The sequence below is a fragment of the Eubalaena glacialis genome, chromosome 5 (genome assembly GCF_028564815.1).
Source record: "Eubalaena glacialis isolate mEubGla1 chromosome 5, mEubGla1.1.hap2.+ XY, whole genome shotgun sequence".
NCBI lineage: Eukaryota > Metazoa > Chordata > Mammalia > Artiodactyla > Balaenidae > Eubalaena > Eubalaena glacialis.
In genome coordinates, this window is record NC_083720.1 from 78,079,909 (window position 1) to 78,102,235 (window position 22,327).

At 47.1% G+C, this 22,327-nt stretch overlaps 1 protein-coding gene across 2 annotated transcripts in view; it reads left to right on the top strand.

Annotated features, from left to right (window-relative positions):
• Nucleotides 1–22,327, top strand: part of CRACD (capping protein inhibiting regulator of actin dynamics) — a 278,237-nt gene that overhangs the window by 236,843 nt on the left and 19,067 nt on the right. For both annotated transcript variants that reach the window (XM_061192325.1, XM_061192326.1), the window contains exons 4-8: nucleotides 4,486–4,621; nucleotides 12,143–12,307; nucleotides 14,137–14,205; nucleotides 16,447–16,629; nucleotides 17,287–20,059. In XM_061192325.1, the coding sequence (XP_061048308.1) occupies nucleotides 4,580–4,621; nucleotides 12,143–12,307; nucleotides 14,137–14,205; nucleotides 16,447–16,629; nucleotides 17,287–20,059 (3,232 nt within the window). In that variant the 5' untranslated portion in view covers nucleotides 4,486–4,579. The remainder of the gene's footprint in view (nucleotides 1–4,485; nucleotides 4,622–12,142; nucleotides 12,308–14,136; nucleotides 14,206–16,446; nucleotides 16,630–17,286; nucleotides 20,060–22,327) is intronic.

The window sequence follows — 22,327 nt, forward strand, 5'->3', positions numbered from 1 at the left end:
GGGGGCTAAGATATTGCAGATTCAGACAGAGCCTTTTAAACAATTGTGATTAATATATTCAACAAAATAGTTGACAAGGTGGATAATTTCACTAGAGAACCAGAATCTATTAAAAAGGATCATATGGAAATTCTTTTTTTTTTTAACGTCTTTATTGGAGTATAATTGCTTTACAATGGTGTGTTAGTTTCTGCTGTATCACAAAGTGAATCAGCTATACATATACATATATCCCCATATCCCCTTCCTCTTGCATCTCCCTCCCACCCTCCCTATCCCACCCCTCTAGGTGGTCACAGAGCACGGAGCTGATCTCCCTGTGCTATGCGGCTGCTTCCCACGAGCTATCGATTTTACATTTGGTTGGAAATTCTTGATTTGAAAAATGTTACCGATAGTAAGAACTCAGTAGGTAGTTTTAACAACAGACTGGACACCACTAAAGAGAGGATTAATGAGCTGAAAGCTAGGCCAGTAGAAAAATCCAGACTGAATCATATTGAGTAAAAAGAACAACAGATACAGAAAAGAGCATGAAAGACATGTGGCTCATGTTGAAAAGGTCTAACATTGGAGAATCAGAGGGGGAATAGAGAAAAACGGGGCAGAAGCAGTATTTGAAGAAATAATGGCTGAGAATTTCCCCAAACTGATGAAAGACACCAAGCCACAGGTTTAAGGAGTATTATGTACCCTAAGCTAGATAAATTAGAAGAAATTCACACCTAGACACAACAGACTAAAACTGAGAAAACCAAAGACAAAGAAAAATCTTAAAGTCAGCTATAAGAGACAGACTGCTTGTCTTTTCAAAGAAGCAGTAATATAAGTGCATCTAGAGAAATTCTATAGCTAACATCATAACTTAAGGTAAAATGTTGAATACTTTTTTGCTCAGTTTGGGAATATGACAAAGTCCACCATTACCACTTCTATTTAAGTTCATGTGAAGATCCTAGCTAATTGCAGTATGGAAGGAAGGGAGAAAGGAAGGAAGGGAGGAAGGAGAGAAGGAGATTGAAAATGAACAAAAAAAACTCTTTTGTCATAGATAACATGATTGTATACATAGAAAATCCAAAAGAATCAACAGTCATATTATTATGATTAACAAATTTAGCTAAGCCTAGTTATAACATCAATAATCAATAACCAAGTGATACTTTAATATTCTGCCAATAAACAATTAGAAAAATAAAAATTTTAGCCTATACCATTTACAGTAGATTTAGAAACATCAAATATGTAGGAATAAATCTATCAAAATATGTAAAAGACCTCTATACAGAGAACTACAAAACATTATTGAGAGTAAGTAAAGAGGATCTAAATATTAATAAATGAAGGAATATCCAGTGTTCGTGGATTAAAAGATGGACTATTGTAAAGATGTCAGGTATCCCATAGTTTATCTATAGAGCCAATGCCATCACAAAAGTAATCCTAGGAGTGTATTAGAGTGTGTGTGTGTGTGTGTGTGTGAGTTTATGTAGAAATGCAGAGACAAGAGTAGCCATCTGGAAAAAAAAAACAAAGCTGGAGAACATAAACTGCTAGATATCAAGACTCATTAAAAAGCTATAGTAACTAAGACAGTGTGGTATTACTGCTGTAAAAACAGACAAATAGACCCGTAGAACACAGTCCAGAAACAGGTTCACACATATACAGTCATTCAATTTACGGCAGGTCACTCATTGTCTTTAAGCCTCAGTTTCCTCATCTATAAATAGGCTTAATAATAGTGCCTTCCACATAAGGTTTAAATATTATATATCACAAGGATTTAGGTGTTATATTAAAGAAGTTAGCACACATGGAGGGGACATCGCAAGTGCCCAGTAACATTTAGCCAGTATTAATATTACCACTGTGACTACCGCTATTATTATAATTATTACTACTACTACTGTTACTATTCATTTTCTCTATTTTTCAGTAAGATCATCTGGAAGTGGGGAATGTGGGGACATTAAATCCTGGTTGGCAACAAGGAATATTTGGGGCAACACAGAAGAGCAGGAAACTGTCAGTTCTTAGCCTTCCTGGAAAAAAGAATTAGAGCAGAGAGTTAAATTTCATGATTCAGTGAAAAGATTGACTTGGAAACTGGAAGGGAACTTGGCCTAGTGCTGGTGTATAATGTACATACAACTGTGAGACATTAGTAAGCATTTATTAAGCATCTAAAGTGGACTTGTCCATATATGTGTTTATAAGAATATTTGAGAGCCTCCGTGCGTATGTAAGCCATTTGTAAAAACACTGTGTAGAAAATGAAGTCAGTTACCTCTTCTTTCATCTGAATCATAGCCAGGGATCTGAGAAAAAAGTTTAGACACAATATTAAAAGGTTTGATTCCATAACTTTGAATGGAAAGTTTATTTCATAGCATCTTTAGGTGAACTTGGAAGTTCATTTTGTAGCATAGGTCACAAAGTCTCTGAGGACAGGGAGATAGTAATACATTTAATTTCCTTTTCATATTCATATTCATATCTTAAAACAATGCCTCATATTTCATAAAGTGGGTTGCTGCTATATAGTGCCTTGTGCTATTTAGCCGAAGGCTTACCCATTATTCCAGCTATTTAGTGTCTCCAGCCCTCCCATATTCCAGCCCACATGGCTGGAATTGGCATCCTGTCTTCCTCTCCCACTGATCCGCCCAAACCCCATCTCACTCATGGGAAGGAATACTAGAGACCTTCCACCACTTTAAAACACTTCAGCTGCCTGGCCTGGGATTGTATTCAGCAGATCTGAATTCTGTTTCTTATGCTACAACTTCTATTTAGGCGACTTTAAATAAGGTTATTTACTCCCTGAGTTTTATTTGCAACAAAATATTGGTGATGAGATAATGAAAGTAAAACTCTCAGCACAGTGTTTTCATCAAAGTAGGGATTGGTGGTTATTATTATTATTGCCAGGGGCTTCCCTGGAGGTGCAGTGGTTAAGAATCCGCCTGCCAATGCAGGGGGACACGGGTTTGATCCCTGGTCTGGGAAGATCCCACATGCTGCGGAGCAACTAAGCCCGTGTGCCACAACTACTGAGCCTGTGCTTTAGAGCCTGTGAGCCACAACTACTGAAGCCCACGTGCCACAACTACGGAAGCCCGCGCACCTAGAGCCCGTGCTCTGCAACAAGAGAAGCCACCGCAATGAGAAGCCCGCGCGCCACAATAAAGAGTAGCCCCCGCCCCCCGCAACTAGAGAAAGCCCGTGCGCAGCAACGAAGACCCAACGCAGCCAAAACTAAATAAATAAATTTTAATATATATATATTATTATTGCCGAAGATCACACAGCCAGGAGGCTCACATCCAAGTCTTCTGTTTCTAAACCTCATATGCTTTGTTACCATGCTGCTCGTAATTTGGCAAATTTGATGAAAAAATTTGGTACTCAGTCTTTCCATGTAGGTCTAAACTTGGTCGGGACCCTGCCTGCTGCATTTCTGTAATTCAGTTCAGAGGTACAGCTGGAGGCCCGTTTCCCCCAGTACTGCGTCTTCTTTCTTGCCCTAGGTCACTGATAAAACCTCCAAGTGGAACCCCTTTCTGGGGAGGGGAGAGGGAGAAGTGGGGCTCTCTCACCCCTGAGAGAGCTGCCTGTGTGCCTGGCATCACGGAAATGTGCCTGCCTTGCCTTATGGGGAGTGTGTGATTCTGCCCCTGTGTGTTCCTTCCCAGAGGTAACTTAATTTCCAAGATCAAGTAAGGAACAGCTGGTGTCTGCTGCTTCCTTCTCCTGCAGTTCACCCAGCCTGTACCTCCCAGTCAGGTAGAAGTCCAGATTGCCTTGAAGTCCAGACTTCTTTGAAGTCCAGCCTTTCAACTGAAAAGTGTTTATTGTTGGGTACCTACCACCTGTAAGCTGCCCAGTGCATGCCACCCATTAGAAGCTCCCTAACACACATGTCTCCTCCTCTTCTCTGGATTCCTAGAGTCTCGACAGAGAGACTCTTTATTCCTATAGTCTCTATAGCAATTCCAGGCCTCATCAAGTCTTTGTTTTAGAGGTATATATCTTTCTTCCACTTTGATCGCAATCTGAAAGAAAGAAACTCTTGCCTCTTACTTCCAGATCTGCATGTTACTTAAAAAGTACTTGTTGACAAGACTTTACTGGGGTAAAACTGACAGTGACAGCTCGTCGGGAGAAAGGCTCCTACAGTTAACATTTCTGCAGTGCCTTCTGTCCTGGGTTCTCTACAAACAAGTAGCAGTCTGAGTTCTCCCACCGAGTGGCTCTGAAACATTGCTGTGTTGGAGACATGCTCCCTTATTCCGGTGGGACCCTTCTGTCTGCCCAGCTACTTGGCTGACCTCTCACAGAAAAGGACACCATGCTGGAAGTGCTTTCTGAATGAGACAGGGGATGTGGGTGGAGTCCCCTAAATCAGGAGGAAAAGGAAATTGAATTGCCAAAAGGAATCTTATCATCCTAATAAAATGAAGCACATGATTTGCATTCCAGGTCCTTCAACTATTCTGTGGGAACCCGGGCGTTTTCCCATGACAGTATTTTTATCCCTGATGGGGGAGCAGAAAGTGAGCAGACAGTTCAAGCAATGTCACAGGACAACATCCTGGGCAAAGTCAAAACTCTTCAGGTAAGACAGCTTGAGATTGGAAGGTCAGAGCCATAGGGAAGGGGCCCGGCTATGGAGGGAAGTGGGAAAAGTTCCTAACTTGGCCTTGAGTAGTGGATTGGGAGGTCCAGGGGGTAGCTCCTGGGGAGAATGTTTGCTTTCTCAAACCTCACTCAGTTTTCTGGAAGCCTCTGTCCACCTGTGAGAGGTTCACTATCACCGTTGTACCCACCTACATAACATGCCCTCTCCTTTTCTCTCAAGTTGTTCCCTCATTTTTAACTGGACTTAATGAGGACAAGTACCCTAGAGAGGCTGCAGAACTTGGGTGAGAGGAAAGAGCTCCTAACCATTAAGTGTTGGCCATAATCCCTGAGCACAGGGTTGACTGTCAGCTGAGGGTAAGCACAGCAAGTGTTCCCTTTCCAAGTCTCCATACTTGGCCAGTGAATGGTGAGATTCTTTATTATTCTGTTGTGTTTGTGAATCTGGCTGCCCTGAGCCACCCTATCTCAGAGGGGTGCTGTGAAGCTCTTCAGCTTCGCTCCTGTTCACACTGCAGAGTTGGGCAGTTTTCCTACATAAAATTGAGTCAGATGGTATCTCCTTAAGAATGAAAATATAACAAAATAATTTTTCACTAAATGAGATTGAAATAACGGGAAATCCAGGAAAAGCAAGGGGAGCAAAGACCCCTGGGATCTGACCAAGTAAGTCTGCCCGAGTGCTCAGTAGAATTCACTCACCCGACAGAAGTGCCTAAGCAAGCACTTCTCTGAGCCGGGGGTGCTTGGAAGCAATGCAGACTATGAACAGGGGGCTCTGGTCCGCTGGTTTCCATCTCAGTCTACAACAACGAATGAACCAATAAATGAATGAGTGAATGAACCAGCAAAAACATAAAAAATAAAGGGGACAGCTGGCTTGAATAGCTACTGACACTCAAATTTTTCTGTTTTCTTGAAATATTCTCGTTTCTACTGATTATTAGCTTTGTATTTTGTGATCTCTGTTTGGTTACATATTCCACACACACTCAGCTGAATATAGCATATGGTGAGGTGGGAAATAGCCAACACCCTGAAACCACACCCAAACTTGCCTAGATCTTTGTACCTACCACACCACTGCCCAAGGCCATAGTCCTGCCCTCAGAACTAACCTAGGCACTTCCTTCAAATTTCAGCTTTCCTAACTAGCTCCCCCGTTCTTGGTTCTTGCTGGTTGTACTGCTACACGTTTTATAGACTCAGAAGAAAAAGTAAGCTGTCTCTTCTCATAAGCTGGAGAAGGGGGAAGGGTGTGACGGCCAAAGAAAACCTTGATCCCCTTCCTCCTTACCTTTCCTTCTTGAAGTCTTTTATTTCCTGGAATATTATTGCTGCGAAGTAATGAACCCTCATAATATTCCCTTTCTAAGGGGAATGACTTACTTACAGATTTCAGTCTACAAAACAACTAGGGCTTTCAAAGAGTTCTTTAAAAATTAGATAATAGTCTGTCATCTTAAATGGTATCAGCTTTGTAATGTCCCACCACCTGCCACTGCCACTCCAAGAAGTGGATTTGGAGTTGTAAGAAATAGATAATTCCTCAGTATTGAAAATACAGAAACTCAATAGAAATATGTGAATGCCAGTTGTTTGTGTTAATGATGTAAGCCATAAGTTTAAAGAATCTGATCTCATAACTGATAAAATGTAGAACAACTAACTTCCCTGAAGCAACAATTCTGTTAAAACAGGAGAAGAAATGTGAGTAAAGCAGAATAGCTGTCTAATTTGAGTGCTCTCCTTTGGACATTATCTACTCATACAACGTCTGCCTAATTTTGCTTCTGCTGCATGGATTCAAAAGCTTCCTTACAGCTCTAAAGTTGTGTTTTTAAACAATAAAATAAGAGACTTTTGCTCTTCGAAGAGGGAAATGGGGACCATTATCATAGCAAATGTGATTTTTGGAGTGACATAAGATATAACTGTATCACCCCCAAAAGACTGTGCTTTTATTTTTCAGTCGACTAAGCAGTATGTTCCTGGTAAGTCGTAGAAATAGTAGTTAACTTTATTAACTTGCATGAATGCTTTGCATTTTTCCATAAAAACGTTATGCTGGTATTGATGCTTAGTAAGCAGCATAAAAGACCGCCCCCTCGTAGACTCCAGCATGGAATGAGGGTGTTTAGTTACGTCAGAGGCATGTATGTTTTTTATGTCTGAAATTGTCTTTGTGTATGTGTGTATGTTTATTATAAAAAGAGAGAGAGAAGTAATGGCTAACACCTATTTGACAGTAAATGTCCTAGCAAGCTGATTTGCCACCATTATTAAGACATTCTTTTGAAATGAGATTTCTACTGGAATGTCATTTAAAAAAAAAAAATGCCATTTTTCTCTGGCTTAAGAAACTTCCTAGTCCTTGGAAACCGGAGCCACGCCTGTAATGACTGCACTTGGAAAGGTTGCCCCCTAGTGTCCACACGTAGTCATCTCAGCCAGAACTGTCCTATGTTGCACCCGTGATGGTTAGTATCTGTCTGCTGATGCTGAGTACAGAATGACTGAACACAGCATAAATAAGCCTACTCTTTTCTGAACAAAGTGAATCTACCACCTGCCAAAATTTCTGTGGCAAGCAATTGAACCTTTAAAAGAAAAATTACTTTTTTCCCCTGAGTATAGAAATAATTCATGTGCAGCGTGAGAACAGATTTTAATATATAGGACAGTTACAGGGACAGAAACAACAGCGGTGTCCTTTTTGAGGACCCTATCCATAACAGTCAGTTGTTCTATGGCCAGTGGGTGAAATAAAAAGCCCCCGCCAGGCCTCTGCCACCACCTAGCTGCGCGGCCTTGGAGCAGTTCATTTAACCTCTCTGACCTTCATGTGCCCTATCTGAAAAATAAGAGGATGCATGTGATGGATGATCTGAAGGGCCCCTCCAGTTCTTAAAATCGGCCATTTATACAAAATCACTGTTCACCTGCTATAGCACAGAGTGGCTTTGTAAGCTTTGCACTTCACTGCATTTGGACCACAATGACCTTGATGTTCCCTACAGCTGCCCAGAGCACAGATCAGGGAGGTGGCTGTTTATTTCAGATCAAACCAGGCTGTGAAGTATGTATGCACCTGTCGATGATAAGACTCAGGAACATCGCAGTCTAAGCCTGCAAGTGATCTTTTAGAATTATACCAGATCTTTGTCAGAAAATGCTTAGTCTGTTAGCCCACGGACTGTTTAGCTCAGGAGGGAAAACCTCCATATTCAGTAGCTGCTATCTCCTGCTGAGCTGGATTTCACTTTAAAATGCCAAAGTGTCTTACCTTTGAGGATTTGGGCACCTCACGCAGCTGTCGAGGACACAAAGAATAAATAGCTGCTCTTAGCCACTTCTGCACAGAGCGAACGTCTTTAAATCTGTGTGCTTTTGATTTTGCTTGTTCTTTTAAATTCATTTTAACTATGGGAGTATACGTAGTTCGCTCAAGAGGACAGCAACTTTATTCTTCTTCTGCCTTGTTCTTACAGACGTGGTCTGAAGGATGGCTGTGAAAAGTCTGGGGAAATCTAAACTGGCAGTGTGAGAGCTGCAGAATATGATGTGCTTGGAATTTCCACACCATAGGAGAAAAGCCTCATAAATATGGATGTGCATTCCTATAACATCGTTCTCCAACATTCCATATTACAACAAAATGGCCCCATTTGAGTGAATAAAATATCGCCCCTTTTAGCTCACATTCCAGTCTAACAGTAACTCCATTCATAGCCACAAGTAACATGGACTCAGTTTAGGCACAGCGGTTCCACTCTCCCCTCTGGCTATTATCTCAGTACATATAAAGAATCCACGGGTATGTAAAAAATATATATCTATATATGGAGGGAGTGGTAATAGTTTATTTTCCTGAAAACTTAAGGGCAAGCTCATCTCAACAGACTGGTTTTCAGTGATTGCTTATATCACAGTTCTTCCCATGACCATGCCTGAATGGTGCGCAGAATAAAAGTCACCAAAAAGCCACATTTATCCCCATACTCAATTCACTCGACACCTGAGATTGCCAGATAGGTTTCAGCAGTCACCTTTTAGTTGTCAGTAAATCACACAAAGTGTCCAACAGCCCAGCCTCCTTCGAGTCAGCTGAAGGAAGCATTTGGAGCAGGAACCACAGGGCAGGTGCAAGAGCCTTGGCCTCGAGAGCCCAAGGCTCAGTCACCATGGCCTTGGACCTTCAGCCCTGGCCTGGCCTGTTCCACTGTCTCGTCCCCAACCACTGCAGGGTGTGTCTGTGAAGACAGTCCTTTGTCTGGACAGAGAGGCTGCAGCCCTATCCCTAGACGATGGCCGTCATTTCTTTCATGACCTGGGTCCTCCCCTCCTCCATCCCACGCCCACCTCCCAAGCTCCCTAGCCAGCAGCCCGAACTTGTTTTCTCTAGAGGGATTTTAAATCCAGCTGTTTTATGGAGATGCTCATCGTTACTCTCAAAGGCAACAGCATTGTGTTTCTTTTGCCAGGATGCACATATCTGTGACATAAATCAACCCTCTGGTATACACACACATTCTCCCTCCCTCCCTCCCTGCCTCCCGCTTCCTCTTCCTTCTTTCCCATCCACCTTCCCCACCCCGACCCCGCTCCCTTCAGCTGTTGTACCTGCCACCAAGGCTGCAGCTTCTCCTCCCTATGCCTCTTCTCTGCCCCCTGCACCCTCCTCTCAATTTGCCTCTTTCTTTAACTCTCTACTTCATTTCTTAATATCACTCTCTCCATTTCCCAGCTTTGTCCCATGCACCTTATTTCACCTGTTCTTATTGCATCTAATATTTTTTCCCATTTTCTCTTTCATTTTCCATTGGCAGCCATGATACCCATCCCATCTTTGGGGTTTATTTCAATCCAGACTGGGATTACATTTGGCCATATTTTCTTTTTTTTTTTTTTTATCCTAAGCATCAGGGTGGACCAATGTCAGTGTTCTAAAAAGTGCCCTAATGAAGAATAATATCAGCATATTCATTCTTTTCTGTGATGGTGGCAGAAATCCTAACTAAAGGGCATTTAGGGTATTAAGCCAGGTTCTCCTTGGAAGCTCATTCAAGGATTATTCTTTCCATTATAAGTAGAAGAAATACCCTCCTCTTAGACATTCAAGAGCATTGGTAGATGGCACACCCTGACAGCAAGGGGTCTCGGTCTAAGGTGATTGGGAAAAGTTTCCAGCTCTTGGCCAGCACGCCTAGAGAAGGGATAACTGGTCAACCAAAGGCTGGGCTGGGAGTCCCAGAACGAATCCCTGCTCAGGCCGTCACTAGGATGCCGGAACTCCTCCTGCCACTTCTGCCCACGTCCCCGTCCCTCTCCCACAGGGTAGCAAGTGAGACGGGCCTGTGGCTTTGTTACACCGTGTCCTCTCGTCTGACACCATCGGCTGTTCTAACTGTGCCTGCTTATTGATCTGCTCAGAGTAGATACTAACTGCCGCTTCCTGCTAAACTTGTTTTTAGAAGATACCCTTTTTCAGCCTTCTCCTCCCCAAAACCCTTTTAGGCTGCTCAAGCTGTACTTCACTGGCTGAACTCAGGCTTTTGATGTGTGCTCCCTCCCTGGGGTGCCAGGGGAGCCAGGCTCAGGCTGAGACACCAGCAGATCAAATACGAGTCCTTGTCTCTCTGTGCTCCTGACTTGGCATGCTGGGGTGCGTGCCCCCGGGATGTGGGGAGGGGGGCCTGGGGCTCATCTCTTTCATGTCTCTGCAATCTCACCATCCACCATGCAAGGCCGAGGGGGAGCTGAGTGAAGGTGGGTGGATTTGATACCCTGGAGTTCAGAGAGAGAAGGGGCATATTTCCCTCGAGGGAGTCCTCTGCTGGGGAACTTCAGTGAGGTAGTAAAAATGCTGCATCCTCTCTTTCTTTCTGCCCCTAAAAGAAGAAGGAAGTGCAACGTTAAATTTATGAGAACCAGTGGAGTGCAGTGAAAATAACACTGAATGTGGTTTAGAAGACATGGATTCAAATCCCTTTGGGACCACTCATTCTTTCCATAAGCTTGGGCCGGTCACCTCTCCCCACTGGACCTCTGACTTTTTTTGTAAAGTGAGGGGGTTGGATAATGTGATTGCTAAGGCTTTTTGCAGCTTTGTGGGATTAAATATTGGCCACATTAGAGATAAATATCAGATAATGTAGTCTCTATTTTTTTTTCCTTTGAAGCATAAAAAGACTGTGAAACCCAAGTACCTAGATCTAGAGCAGTAATTCTCAGCCGGAGGTGACTTTAGCCCCCAGGGGACATTGGACAAAGCCTGGAGGCATTTTTGGTTGTCTAAACAGGTTGAAGAGGGGTTGCTACTAGCATCTGCTGTCCTGGGGTGATGCTAAACGTCCTACAGTGCACAGGACAGCTCCCACAACAAAGAATTATCTGGCCTCAAATGTCAGTAGCGCCGAGCTTGAGAATCCCTGATGTAGATAAAGGCAGTAGTTTGTACAATATGTTCGATTCAGTACAGTAGTCTTTCAGATGACCACGGCTTACCTCTTTTTCTTCCTGAGTGTCATTCACTTTCTCTACCCATTAAATATTTTATATCTAATATATCTAGCCCATTAAATATTTTGCCTCTTATTAAAAACTATTATGTTTATATATTTTTCTTCAGGGAATATAATTCCTTTTTTTAATCTGGCTTTTCTCTAATTCTGAATACTATTTATCTTCCTAATTTCTATCCCGTTTTTCCCTCCTCCTCCCCATCCATTCAGCTCCCTCCCACCAGTGATCAGTCCCTCTTTGGCCCTTCCTCTGGCCTCCTTCTCTGTCCCTTACCCACTTGGTTCCTTCTGGCCCATAGGGCACAGTGGGTAGCTGCAGCAAGGCGAAGAGGCCGTCCTATTGGCAGGACAAGATTGCTTCCATCTTTTCCGTGAACTCAGCATCAATCATGGAAAGACTTGTGGGCCCTGGGGCCTTCTTCCATTTGGCAGTGGTACCCACTGTAACCCGAACAGTATGTTCAGGCTAGGGGCTGGTGAGGAAGGTAGATGAAACATAAATATTCAAGGGGAGTATTCCAAAAGGAATACTTCAGTCCAAAAGGGCTGAAGGGTTCCCTTCTTTGTGCAACCACAAGGGTCTTGATTTACCCCAGTGGTTTTTGCATTTCATGAAACTATTTTCTATACAATTTTTGTACCTTTAAAAGACTTTTATATAAATAAACTCATAGGTTAATCAAAAAATTTTTGTCATACCCAACTTTTGGTCTCTCTACCCCCCTGGAAATGTTGGCATCTCCATGAAAGAGGTGGCTGGATGAAAAAGCTCATGGCTCGAAGGTGGGAAAGAAATACCGGGAAACAAATTCAGTTATTACAGGACTGCATCAGGGTTTACTGGCATGGTGTCTAGTCTGGAAACCGGTCGTGTACAGAATATGCCTCAGTGCCTGCTAGCTATGGGGAATCTGGCTGTGGTTATTGTGAACCGCTTCACTGCTTCAGAACGTCTTTCTTTTGTTTCTCTCCAGCGACAGTTGGGCAAGAACATCAAGTTTGGGCAGCCACCACCCAATGCCATTCCCATGAAGAAGGCAGACAGTGGCGAGGCTCACTTGGAAGAGGATCCGTTCCTGACCAGTCCCATGGAAATTGTGACTCAGCAGGACGTCATCCTCTCAGACACCGAGAACAAAGTAAGGCTCCTCCAGGGAATGACTTGATTGCTAATAAGCCCAGGAGGGTGCTGGGCAGTGGACAGGGGCATCAGTAACCCTGGGGTCTGCAATGTGGGGAATAAGGTGGGTGAAGCTTTCCTGATGAGTAGCCCAGGGCTGGAGGGCACTTCCCGGGCCAGTGCCTTGATCTGCAGGGGGGCCAGCTTGGAAGAGGGGGAGGCAGGGGAGACGTGCCCCTTGCCCCAGCTCTTCCCAGTGTCTTCCACTTACTCTCGGAGACTCGGGCTGACCCACCTCTTCTGGGAGCCTTGCCCGGCCTCACCTCCCAGCTGCACTATCTCCTCTGTGCCTTCACTGTGCATCCTTAGTGCTCCTTACACATCTGTACTCCGTCTGCATCTGGGCCCACGTAACTATTTTCTCTGCATCTCTAAACGTTGAGTTCCTTGAGGACAAACTGGATTTTACATGTCTCTGTCTCCCCAGGACATCGTTACTGCTTACTTAGGAGCACTGAATGATTACTTGTCGAATTGGGCTAATTTAAAGGGAAATGAGGGAAGAAGTAGGTGCTCAATAAGACAGAACATATCAAACAGACCAGCCTGAAGTCTACTTAGTGTGGAAAGAAAGTCACACTGGTCCAGCACTGTCGTATCTAAATTTGGTCTCTTGACACTTTGAAAGAAACACTCTGAGCATATCCTGAAATGAGAGTCGCTCTAGCAGCAGAAGGGACACCCTCAGGCCTCTTATGGGAAAAGGAAGAAAAGTCCTACCAGTAGCTAGATAAACTGTTCTCTAGCTGAGGCTCTGAGTCTTCCCATGCTTAAAAGAAAGTATTCTCTGTGCTGTGCCTACCATGGTGCCTGAAATGACATTGGGTGTTATTAAGATGCCCCTGGAAGAAGTCGTGCTTGTTATCAGCTAATATGTCGTAAGAGTAGAACAAAAGATAAGTGACTTGTAGAGCAAAGGAAGGAAGGAAAGAAAAGATGGACAATCTCCTCTGTTGCCCATCTCTGCCTGGCCCTGGCCCTGGCCCTGGTGACTCCTGACGCCCACACTCGTGCGTGGTGGTGAAGCAGGCATGGGGCCCATCTCTCCCACTGGTCCAACAATGCTCTCGCCAGCCTCTTGAGTGCTGGGCAGCAGCATGGGCCATCAGCCTTGATTCAGGGATTTCCTATGGACCAAAGCAAATGTCTTCCCTGTTACTGAAGATCTAATAAGTGCAGGGCACTGTGGCCTGGGGGAGAAGGAGGGTCATTCGTTCAGCAGGTGCTCCCCCAGCTGTGGGCATCGCAGAGATGAGCCGGATTAGACAAGGGGCTGCCTCCATGTAGTTTACATTCTAATGAGAGGAGAGTCTTCTCCTTCCTTCCTCCCTTCCTTCCAAGTTTTCTTGCCTCCTCTGGTCATCCACCTCCTCAGCCCAACCCCTGTGTGCCCCTGGAAGGGCCCTCTTTCCTCTTCATGGGGTGGAAGGCAGCCAGCAAAGCCGAGAGCTCTGAAGTTGGAGCCCTGCTTCCCAGGTAGGGTGGCAGCAGGGCAGCACCTGAGATTCTCTCATCAGTGGGGAAACACATCAAGGACTGAGGTTGGAGACCGCCCAGATGGGAAATGTGTTGAACTCGGGGGAGAGGGGAGCACACACCGTGCCTCAGGAGCCCTGGTGGAGTCCGGACATTAGCAGAGTCCCCGCCATGAACCTGCCAGCTCTCTGCAGCCAGCTGCACCCCTGCGTGGAGGAGGGGGTGGCCCTTGCCTGCACAGACACTGTCTGGTTGTCTGCCCAGGACGTCCTGTGCTGGCGTTTGACTTGAGCACTCTCTCTACTGTTCCAGTCCAGTGAGACGCCAAGTTCTCCAGGTCCTCTGAATCCACCTGGAGCCGGAAGTGAGATGGAAGAGAAGGTAATACGATTTGAACATGTGTATGTAGCTTCCTTACTTTAACTTCCATTCTTCCTTTTGTTGGGCGATCTGCTGCCTCACTTTTCTATTCATAAATGCTACCTTTGTCCATTACTTTAAATTCCTGCAAAATGCAACCAGTGGTAGATGTTGGACTGTCTGTTTCTATGGTGATGTAACTGCTGGAACTGAACCCTGCTCTGAAAAAGAGCCACACTCCCGCCACGCCTGTGTTTGGAGTCTCAGGTGTTGGTAGTTTTCCTAGGTGCAGCATGTATTTTAAGACACCAGTAAGCCATTGAAAAAAACATTCAAAAACTCCTGAAGGTAAAGAGTGTGCAAGGAAAAGCCTCCTTCTATTTAGAGATGCCCCCCAAAAGACCTTAGCATTTCTCTACTTGTGTGTATTTTTGGTTTTTAACTTACACATGTTCCACTGAAACCTGGGACGTTACCTGCAGGAGCCTAGGGAGCCCTGTGGAGATCCCGTGCGCCTCTTCTACAGAGGCCAGTCCGCTCCCATGAGGACCTGTCACCTGCACAGGGGTCCAGGGGTCTTCCCAGGGTCTGGCAGACAGTACGGTGAGAACAGGGCATGTCCCTGAGTCTTCTGAAGGGGATGACTCAAGACAGTTCCACCACCCAGATGAAGAGGCCCAGCTTGAATAACTAGAAACGAAACATGGCATTAAATCTCAGCTTGAAATGCTTTATCTGTGTCTTCAATCTATCACATTTGGCTTTAACTCCTTTTACTCACGCATCCATTAGGGGATGGAAATAAATGTTTAATTCATCTCTCTTCAACAGTAGTTTAGAATTTGACACCTATTATAAAGATAACCATAAATAAATAAAAGCTTAGGAGACCAAAGGCTGGGATTATTTTTCCTTACTTCCGTGTTTCTTGTCATAAATTAGTATTTACTGAGCGTTCGTTTTGCTCTTGGAGCTAGCTGGCTCCTTTATCTCTGTGCATAAATATGGAAGATAATTGCAAAAAGCAAAGCCACCAGCTAAACCCCATTGACTCTACCCCATTGACTCTGCCCTTACTGCACACGGACACAGTCAAAACCGGGGAACCCTGGCCTCCGCTGATGCTGAGCCCGTGTCTCAGCTGCTGGAGAAGGCAGTTAGGGCCGTGAGCGCCCTCTGCTGCGCGGTGGCGTGCTGTGGCCAGGGGCCCTTGCCTCACTGCTTGCCTGTGAATTCTCTGAAGTTACAGGCGTGGCTCCTTACCATCTGATTCAGCGTGGACCGTGAGCCTTGGTCTCTCTGACCTAACTAAACGTATACGGTTGGTCTGAGGTTGCGCTTTTTTAAGTGACCACACCTGTATTACAGAGCTGCAAGCAGTTCTGCGGTTCATCCTTTGCAGAATTGCCTTTCCCCTGTGTGTAGCACATTTCTGCCCTTCACCTTCTCACCCAGGCCTCCTCCTTTTCGCTTCCATTGCACCAGTGCTCGGTGACTTTGGCATGATCGTGCTAAAACATTTTTGCTGATTAGAAATTTTATGCCCTAGGCAGAGAGGTTATTATACTTTATTGTTCCTTCATTCTTTTAGCAAATATTTATTGAGCACTTACCAAATGAGATTTGCTACTTGGGCATAAAGAGGATTGATACAAAGGCCAGAAAGATACATTCCCTGTTTGAGGAGGCTAAAGTAGGAGCTGAGGTATGTACACACCATGTCTGTGGCAGTGGGAGGCTCTTAGAATTACAGAGTTCTTAGCATAGAGATGAGCTAGTCCAGGGCTTAGCAAACTACTACTTATTTTAGGCCTTGTGGCCATAAGTTGCAACTACCAGACTCTGCTTTGTTCTGCTCTTCCTTTTAGCGCAAAGGCAGCCGAGGGCAATGGTGTGGCTCTGTACCAGGAAAACTTTATTCACCCAAACAGTCTTCAGGCAGGACTGGACCACCTTGACTATGTCTTACTGACCCCTGATCTAATCTAACCTCTGTACCATTCAGAGTAGGAAAATTAGTCCCTGAAAGATTAAATGACCTTTACAAGTTAATACAGATTATCGCTGGCAAAACAAATACTCAACGTCTTTTGATTATAAAAGCAGTGTTCACTTCACTGTGCCCACGAGCCCCGTCCGCTTGCCAGCATCTCCTGGGCCAGGCTGGGCAAGGTACAAGCTCCAACAAGTGCTGCCATTCCGAGATTCCCTGCAGGTCGTTCTCTGATCCGGACTGACTTCACGTTTCAATCTCCACTGTAGGCTGCTCCAGTTAAACCGTCTCGGCCAAAAAGGCACTTCTCCTCTGCCGGCACCATCGAAAGTGTCAACCTAGATGCCATCCCCCTGGCCATCGCCCGCCTGGACAACAGTGCCGCCAAGCACAAACTGTCCATTAAGCCAAAAAAACAGAGGGTGTCAAGGAAGCACAGGCGACTTGTCGGGGTATGTGTGGCCTGGCAGACACCCTTGCTGGCTGGGCATTAATGTTGCCTAGCAGGATGGTGCTGTGAGGGGCCTATGGAACGAACTCGGTCTGTCCCTGTCGGGGATGGCTGTGTTTCAGGCACAAGGGTGAAGGGGCCCATTTCCTTTCCACCACCCTTTCTGACTTGTTGCCCGCCAGTGGCTGGTGGACCTCAGAGAGAGAGGCTGCCTTCCGAGGGGCTCCGGACACTGTGTGCTTTGCAACAGACGGATGGCCCACTTTCCTGTGCCACGGCTTAGCCAAAGCTTCTTCAGTTGGATTAGAGGAGACTTCTCAGTCACAAGTTTCAGGGGACATTGATGAAGCGCAAATCTCATTTTTCCTCACCTTTCTAATGCTGGACTACTAGTTTTCCTATGATTATTCACGTGTATTAAAAAAAAAAAAGGAATTTGAGGATGACATGTAGAGACGAAACACAAAGATGAAATTCTTTTCCCCACCCCCAGTTTACTCTTGGTGTGAGGGATACCCGAGGTTACCTGTCTCTGTGCGTAGAGAGGGGAACGCTGCCCCTACTTTTGAGATTAGGAGGGCCACCCGCATTGTGAATAGGATTGTAATGGTAGCCTGTGCACAAGGAAAGCTAATTCTGTTTCCCTTACCAATGTTAGGATCGACAGAACGAGCACGGTGGCTTCCCGCATCAGCTGTCCCTAGACCAAAATGGGCACCCTGGAGAAGACAAGCCAATCTGGCATGAAGAGGAGCCAGAGGCGCTGGACTCGGAGGAAGAGAAGCGACGTCAAGAAGAATACTGGCGAGAACTTGAGGCCAAGTGCAAACGGCAGAAGGCCGAAGCGGCAGAGAGGCGACGCCTGGAAGAGCAGAGGCTCCAGGCCCTGGAGAGGAGGCTTTGGGAGGAGAAAAGAAGGCAGGAGGAGCTCTTGGAGGAGGAAGGGGAGGAAGAGGAGGGAGAAGTACAGCTAGAGGCGGCGCAGAGTCCGGAAGAGCCAGGCTGCCGAGACCCAGAGCGGAGGGAGCAAGACGAAGGAGGGCGCTTGGAAGCCGAGGAGCCGAGACGCCTGGAGGAAGAGGCGTGGCGCCTGGAGGAAGAGGCGCGGCGCCTGGAGAGACGCGCGCAGCAGGAGGAGCTGGAGGCTCGGGGCCGGCAGGAGGCCGAGAAGCTGCGGCGGGAAGAAGAGGAAAGAGCATTGGAGGAACTCGGAAGACTGGAGGAGCAGAGGCGGCGGGCGGCCGAGAAGCAGCGGCTGGAAGAGGAGGAGAGGCGGCTGGAGGAGCTCAGGCGGCAGGAGCTGGAGGCGCAGAGGCAGCGGGAGGAGGAGGAGGAGAAACGGATGCTGGAGCTCAGAAGGCAGGAAGAGCTGGAGGCGCAGAGACGGCGGGAGGACGCGGAGGCGAAGAGGAGGCAGGAAGCGGAAAAGAAGCTTCAGGAAGCACCGAGAGTGGAAGAGGAGAATCAGCCGCTGCTGGACCACAAAAGGGGCTTGAGGAGCCCATTTCAGAGCGACATTGCAGAGAAAGCAGAACAAGAACACCTGAAACTCGAGAAGCCAAGAGAAAACTCTGAGGAACCGAGTATTTGGGTGAAGCAGAGCCAAGAGGCCACCGAGCCATCAGGCGAGCAGCCCGGAAAGCAGGGGGATGTTCCCGGGGATCATCGTTGTGGATGGCAGGAAGAGAGGGAAGAAACCAACGCAGAGCCGCCCCAGAAACAAGAGGCCCAGGTAGAAGAGGCGTTGGCTCCAGGAGAGAAGAAAGAAGCTGCTGCTCCAGAAACAGACAGAAAGGTGGAGGAACTCAGATGGCAGGAGGTAGATGAGAGGCAGACCATGCCCAGACCCTACACTTTCCAGGTGTCTTCCGGAGGGAAACAAATTCTCTTCCCCAAAGTCAATCTGAGCCCGGTGAAGCCCATGAAAGATGAGGGGCTCGCCTCTGGTTCCCAAGAGCCAAAGGCCCCCAAAGCCAGCCCTGCCTCCCATGCCCTGCCCTCGTCCCTGAGCATCCCACACACGGCCATTCTGGTCACGGGAGCCCAGCTCTGCGGCCCGGCCGTCAACCTGAGCCAGATCAAGGACACAGCGTGCAAGTCTCTCCTGGGCTTGTCAGAAGAAAAGAAGCACGTAGATGTCCCTGCCTTGGAGAACCCACCCCGAGCCCCAGGCGACCCCCGGGCAGGCAGTGGGAAGACCAGGCCCTCACAGGAGTCTCCGAGCAGCGTGGCCGCGCTCGCTGAATGGGCTTCCATTCGGTCCAGAATCCTGAAGAACGCAGAGAGTGACCAGCGCGGCGAGAGAGACGAGTCTCGGCCGGGTGATGAACACACTCCCAGGGGCCGATGTGATTCCCGCGGGAACCTCCGGAGGACCCCGCCGGTAAATGCAAAGTTCTCCATTAAGCCTGCCTGGCAGAAATTCTCTGATGGGGGCGGGGAGACCTCCAAACAGAACACGGAAGTGGAAGGCATTAGAAAAAGATCCCTGCCAGGCCCCAGCGAAGAGGCCCGGCCCCAGCTCGCTGCTGCTGATACTAAAGAGCCCGTGAAGGGTGCAGAGAAACTGGGGGCGCACCAGGAGCCAACGGACACCACAGAGGGGTGCAAATTTGCCAAAGACCTTCCATCTTTCCTTGTTCCAAGCCTTCCTTACCCTCCACAGAAAGCAGTGGCCCAAGCAGAACCCGTGGTCACTTTGGACAGCGAGACCACAGGTGGAGTAGGAAAGCCGGAGCCCGTGATGCCAGGTGGGGAGGATAAAGCTTCCCCTTTTGGAATAAAATTGAGAAGGACCAATTACTCCTTGCGCTTCCACTGCGACCAACAAACAGAACAAAAGAAGAAGAAAAGGCACGGCAGCATGGGGGACAGTATCAATGGGGCACCGTCAGCTCCGGGGAGCACAGCTGGAGAGAGAGAGACAGAGGCTGCGGCCCTCAAGCATGGCCCGTCCCTCCCCCCCGAGAGGAAGCAAGCCCCGGCTCCCTGGAAGGACTCCGCTGAAAGCCCTCCCAGCCAGTCTCCTCTTGCAGCCCAGCCTGGGCCCCCAGCAGCCAGCAGCCAGCCCCCGGCTCCAGAGCAGGACAGGGCAGCAAACAGAACGCCCTTGGCCCAGAAGCCAGCCCTGGCTCCCAAGCCCGCGGGCCAGACTCCGCCGTCCTCGCCAATCTCCAAGCTGAGCAGGCCCTACTTGGCGGAGCTGTTGGCTCGCCGGGCGGGGAAGCCTGACCCGGAGCCCGGCGAGCCGTGCAAGGAGGGCCGGGACAACGGGGACCCCCGGATACCCTCAGCCCCGCCGACTGAGGAGAGGAAGGACCAGAAGCGGGATGAAGAGGAAGAGGTGGAAACAGAGAGGAAGCCAGTTTCCCCGGCTCCGTCTGCCGCCTGGCAAGAAAAGCCTTCCGCGACACCCGAGGCGGGGAGGAAAGGTGCGTAACTGTAGGTTGCAAAACTCTGCCTCTGTCCAGCCTGTTGTCCGTGCCCAGGGCCGGAAGTAGCCCCCGGAGCTGGCGTTGGAGCACTTCCTTAATTAGAGGCTGGTGCCCCGTTCCCCAGGGGCCCTCACTCATGGATCATAGTGAGGCTCTTTACTTTTCTTTACAGTTTTGGAAATGTGGACTGACTGTTGCGTGTCTGCAGTTCACACCGTTAGTGATCCTTACTTACCCAAGTAATAAGTTGGAGGTGCTGGCACAGACTGATTCGCTTTCGGTTGGCAGTGGAAATTGAAACGTGGTCCAAGTTAATGCAGATGTTATTAATCTTTATGAGGGGCCTGTGCAGTGATAGTAAAGACTGGAGTTTCCTAGACCAGTGTCTGTGTTCTGTCTCTGGGCACTAGCGGCACCCAGGTGGGAAGTTAGGGGGCTTTGGACAGGTCCCCTAAGGAGCCTCTGTGTGCATAATCAAGTTTGTCTCAGTTTAATGCACAATGCCCACATATGCATCCTGACCCCACCAGCTTGCAACTGAGAAGCCCTCCGATATGGAAATTTTAGAGCGACCGTTACTCCTGCCTGCCCCTAGTGTTTCTTCATGCTGGATGTTTGGGGCAGCATGGTGATCACTTGGATTGGCTTTGGGGCCCCAAGAACCTTCATCTGATACTTTTTCTTTTCTGTTTTGCAGAGTAGGTGGTCAGGTGTGGTTCATAGCCCAGGAAGTTACTCGTATTTCTCAGAGAAATTCTCCCCTCAGGTTTTTTAGGGAAGATTTAGGTAATTGTTTAGGTTTGGGGTGATTTTTGCAGAGAAAAGAGCTGTTTCCCAGAGATGTTGGTTTGGTTACTTGCCTTATGGAAGACCCTATTGTCCTTTTAAACCAAGCCTTGCTTGGTTTCCTGGACCAGCATGTTGATCAGCAATGTCCAGACCATATCTCCCTATTGGTTTCTGTTTGTTCTGCCAAAGAGGAACCCATTTTCAGGTCTTTGTTGTTGTTGTTTTACCTCTGCGCTGGGCTCTGGGGGGATAGCCACGGTAAGTCCCCACAAGCCTGTTAAGATCTGTGCCTTAGTTTCCCTATGGTCTTGTGGGTCTCATGGACATAAGCCCCATTGGCTTTCAGAGCTAGATGTTTTGGGGGCCTGTCACTCAGGTGGAAGTCTTAACAGATGAGGTTCCAGACGTGGGGTCCAAACCCTTTGCTCCTCAGAGAGAGACGGGGAGTGCTGAATTCCCTCCTGGTTGTGGGTCACTCTGCTGGGGATGGGGTTTATGGTGAGATTGTGTCTCAGCCTCTCCTACCCATTTCCATGTGTTTTTTTTTCTGTTCTCCTGATGTGTTGAAGTCACTCAGCTAGTTTCTGGATTTCTTTCAGAAGGAATTGTTCTGTATGTGGCTGTAAACCCAGTGTGTCTGTGGGAGGAGGGGAGTTCAGGATCCTCCTATGTCACCCTCTTGAACCGGAACCCCCATTTTCAGTTTTGACATTAGCTTTTGTGCTGTTAGCTTTGGTGGTATCATCAGAGTTCCTCTCACAGCCTGACCCGCTCTATCACTCTCTTGTCTTCTCCCAGAGAAATAACGCCCTGTACCGCTTCTTTCTCTTAGAGAGATTCTTACAGTTTTCTACCAAAAACTGTTGCTGCCCCTGTTTCCTTTCTCAGTATCCAGATTCTGGGCTAACAGTCTCTGCTAATAGAATTTTTCTTTATTTGGTAGAAAAGAAGCATGAGAGCAAGGACCATGTGGTGGTCTCTACCTAAGACCATTGGGGTTTTACACGCTCTGTGACTCCAGGCCTGGGCTGACCAACTTTGTTTAACTGAACACCTTATCAGGGTAAAAACGTTAAGCCTGGACCTCCAATTTATGTGTTAACTGTATACATATAATACCATCATTAGCTAAAACCCGTGGAGCACCATATGTACTTAGGGTGAGGTTCACTGAAAAAACAATGGATGTAAATCCACATTGCAAATCATGGTGCTGCTTTTTATTTTCTTTGGCTACCTTCTTGTCAGATCTGATTTCTTCACCAAGTATCAGGCAAAGAGCGTGACAGCTCTGCCATGTTGTTATGCTTGCATTATTAGTAGTATATCCCAATCTGTGGTTTGTTTACTGGAATTTCTTTACACCATTTGTCCATTTCATAACATATCATCTGGTTCAGAGAAGATATGATATGCCATAAACTCACTGAACTGCTGAAACTCACAATGCAAATAAGCAAAACAAATGAGGACAAG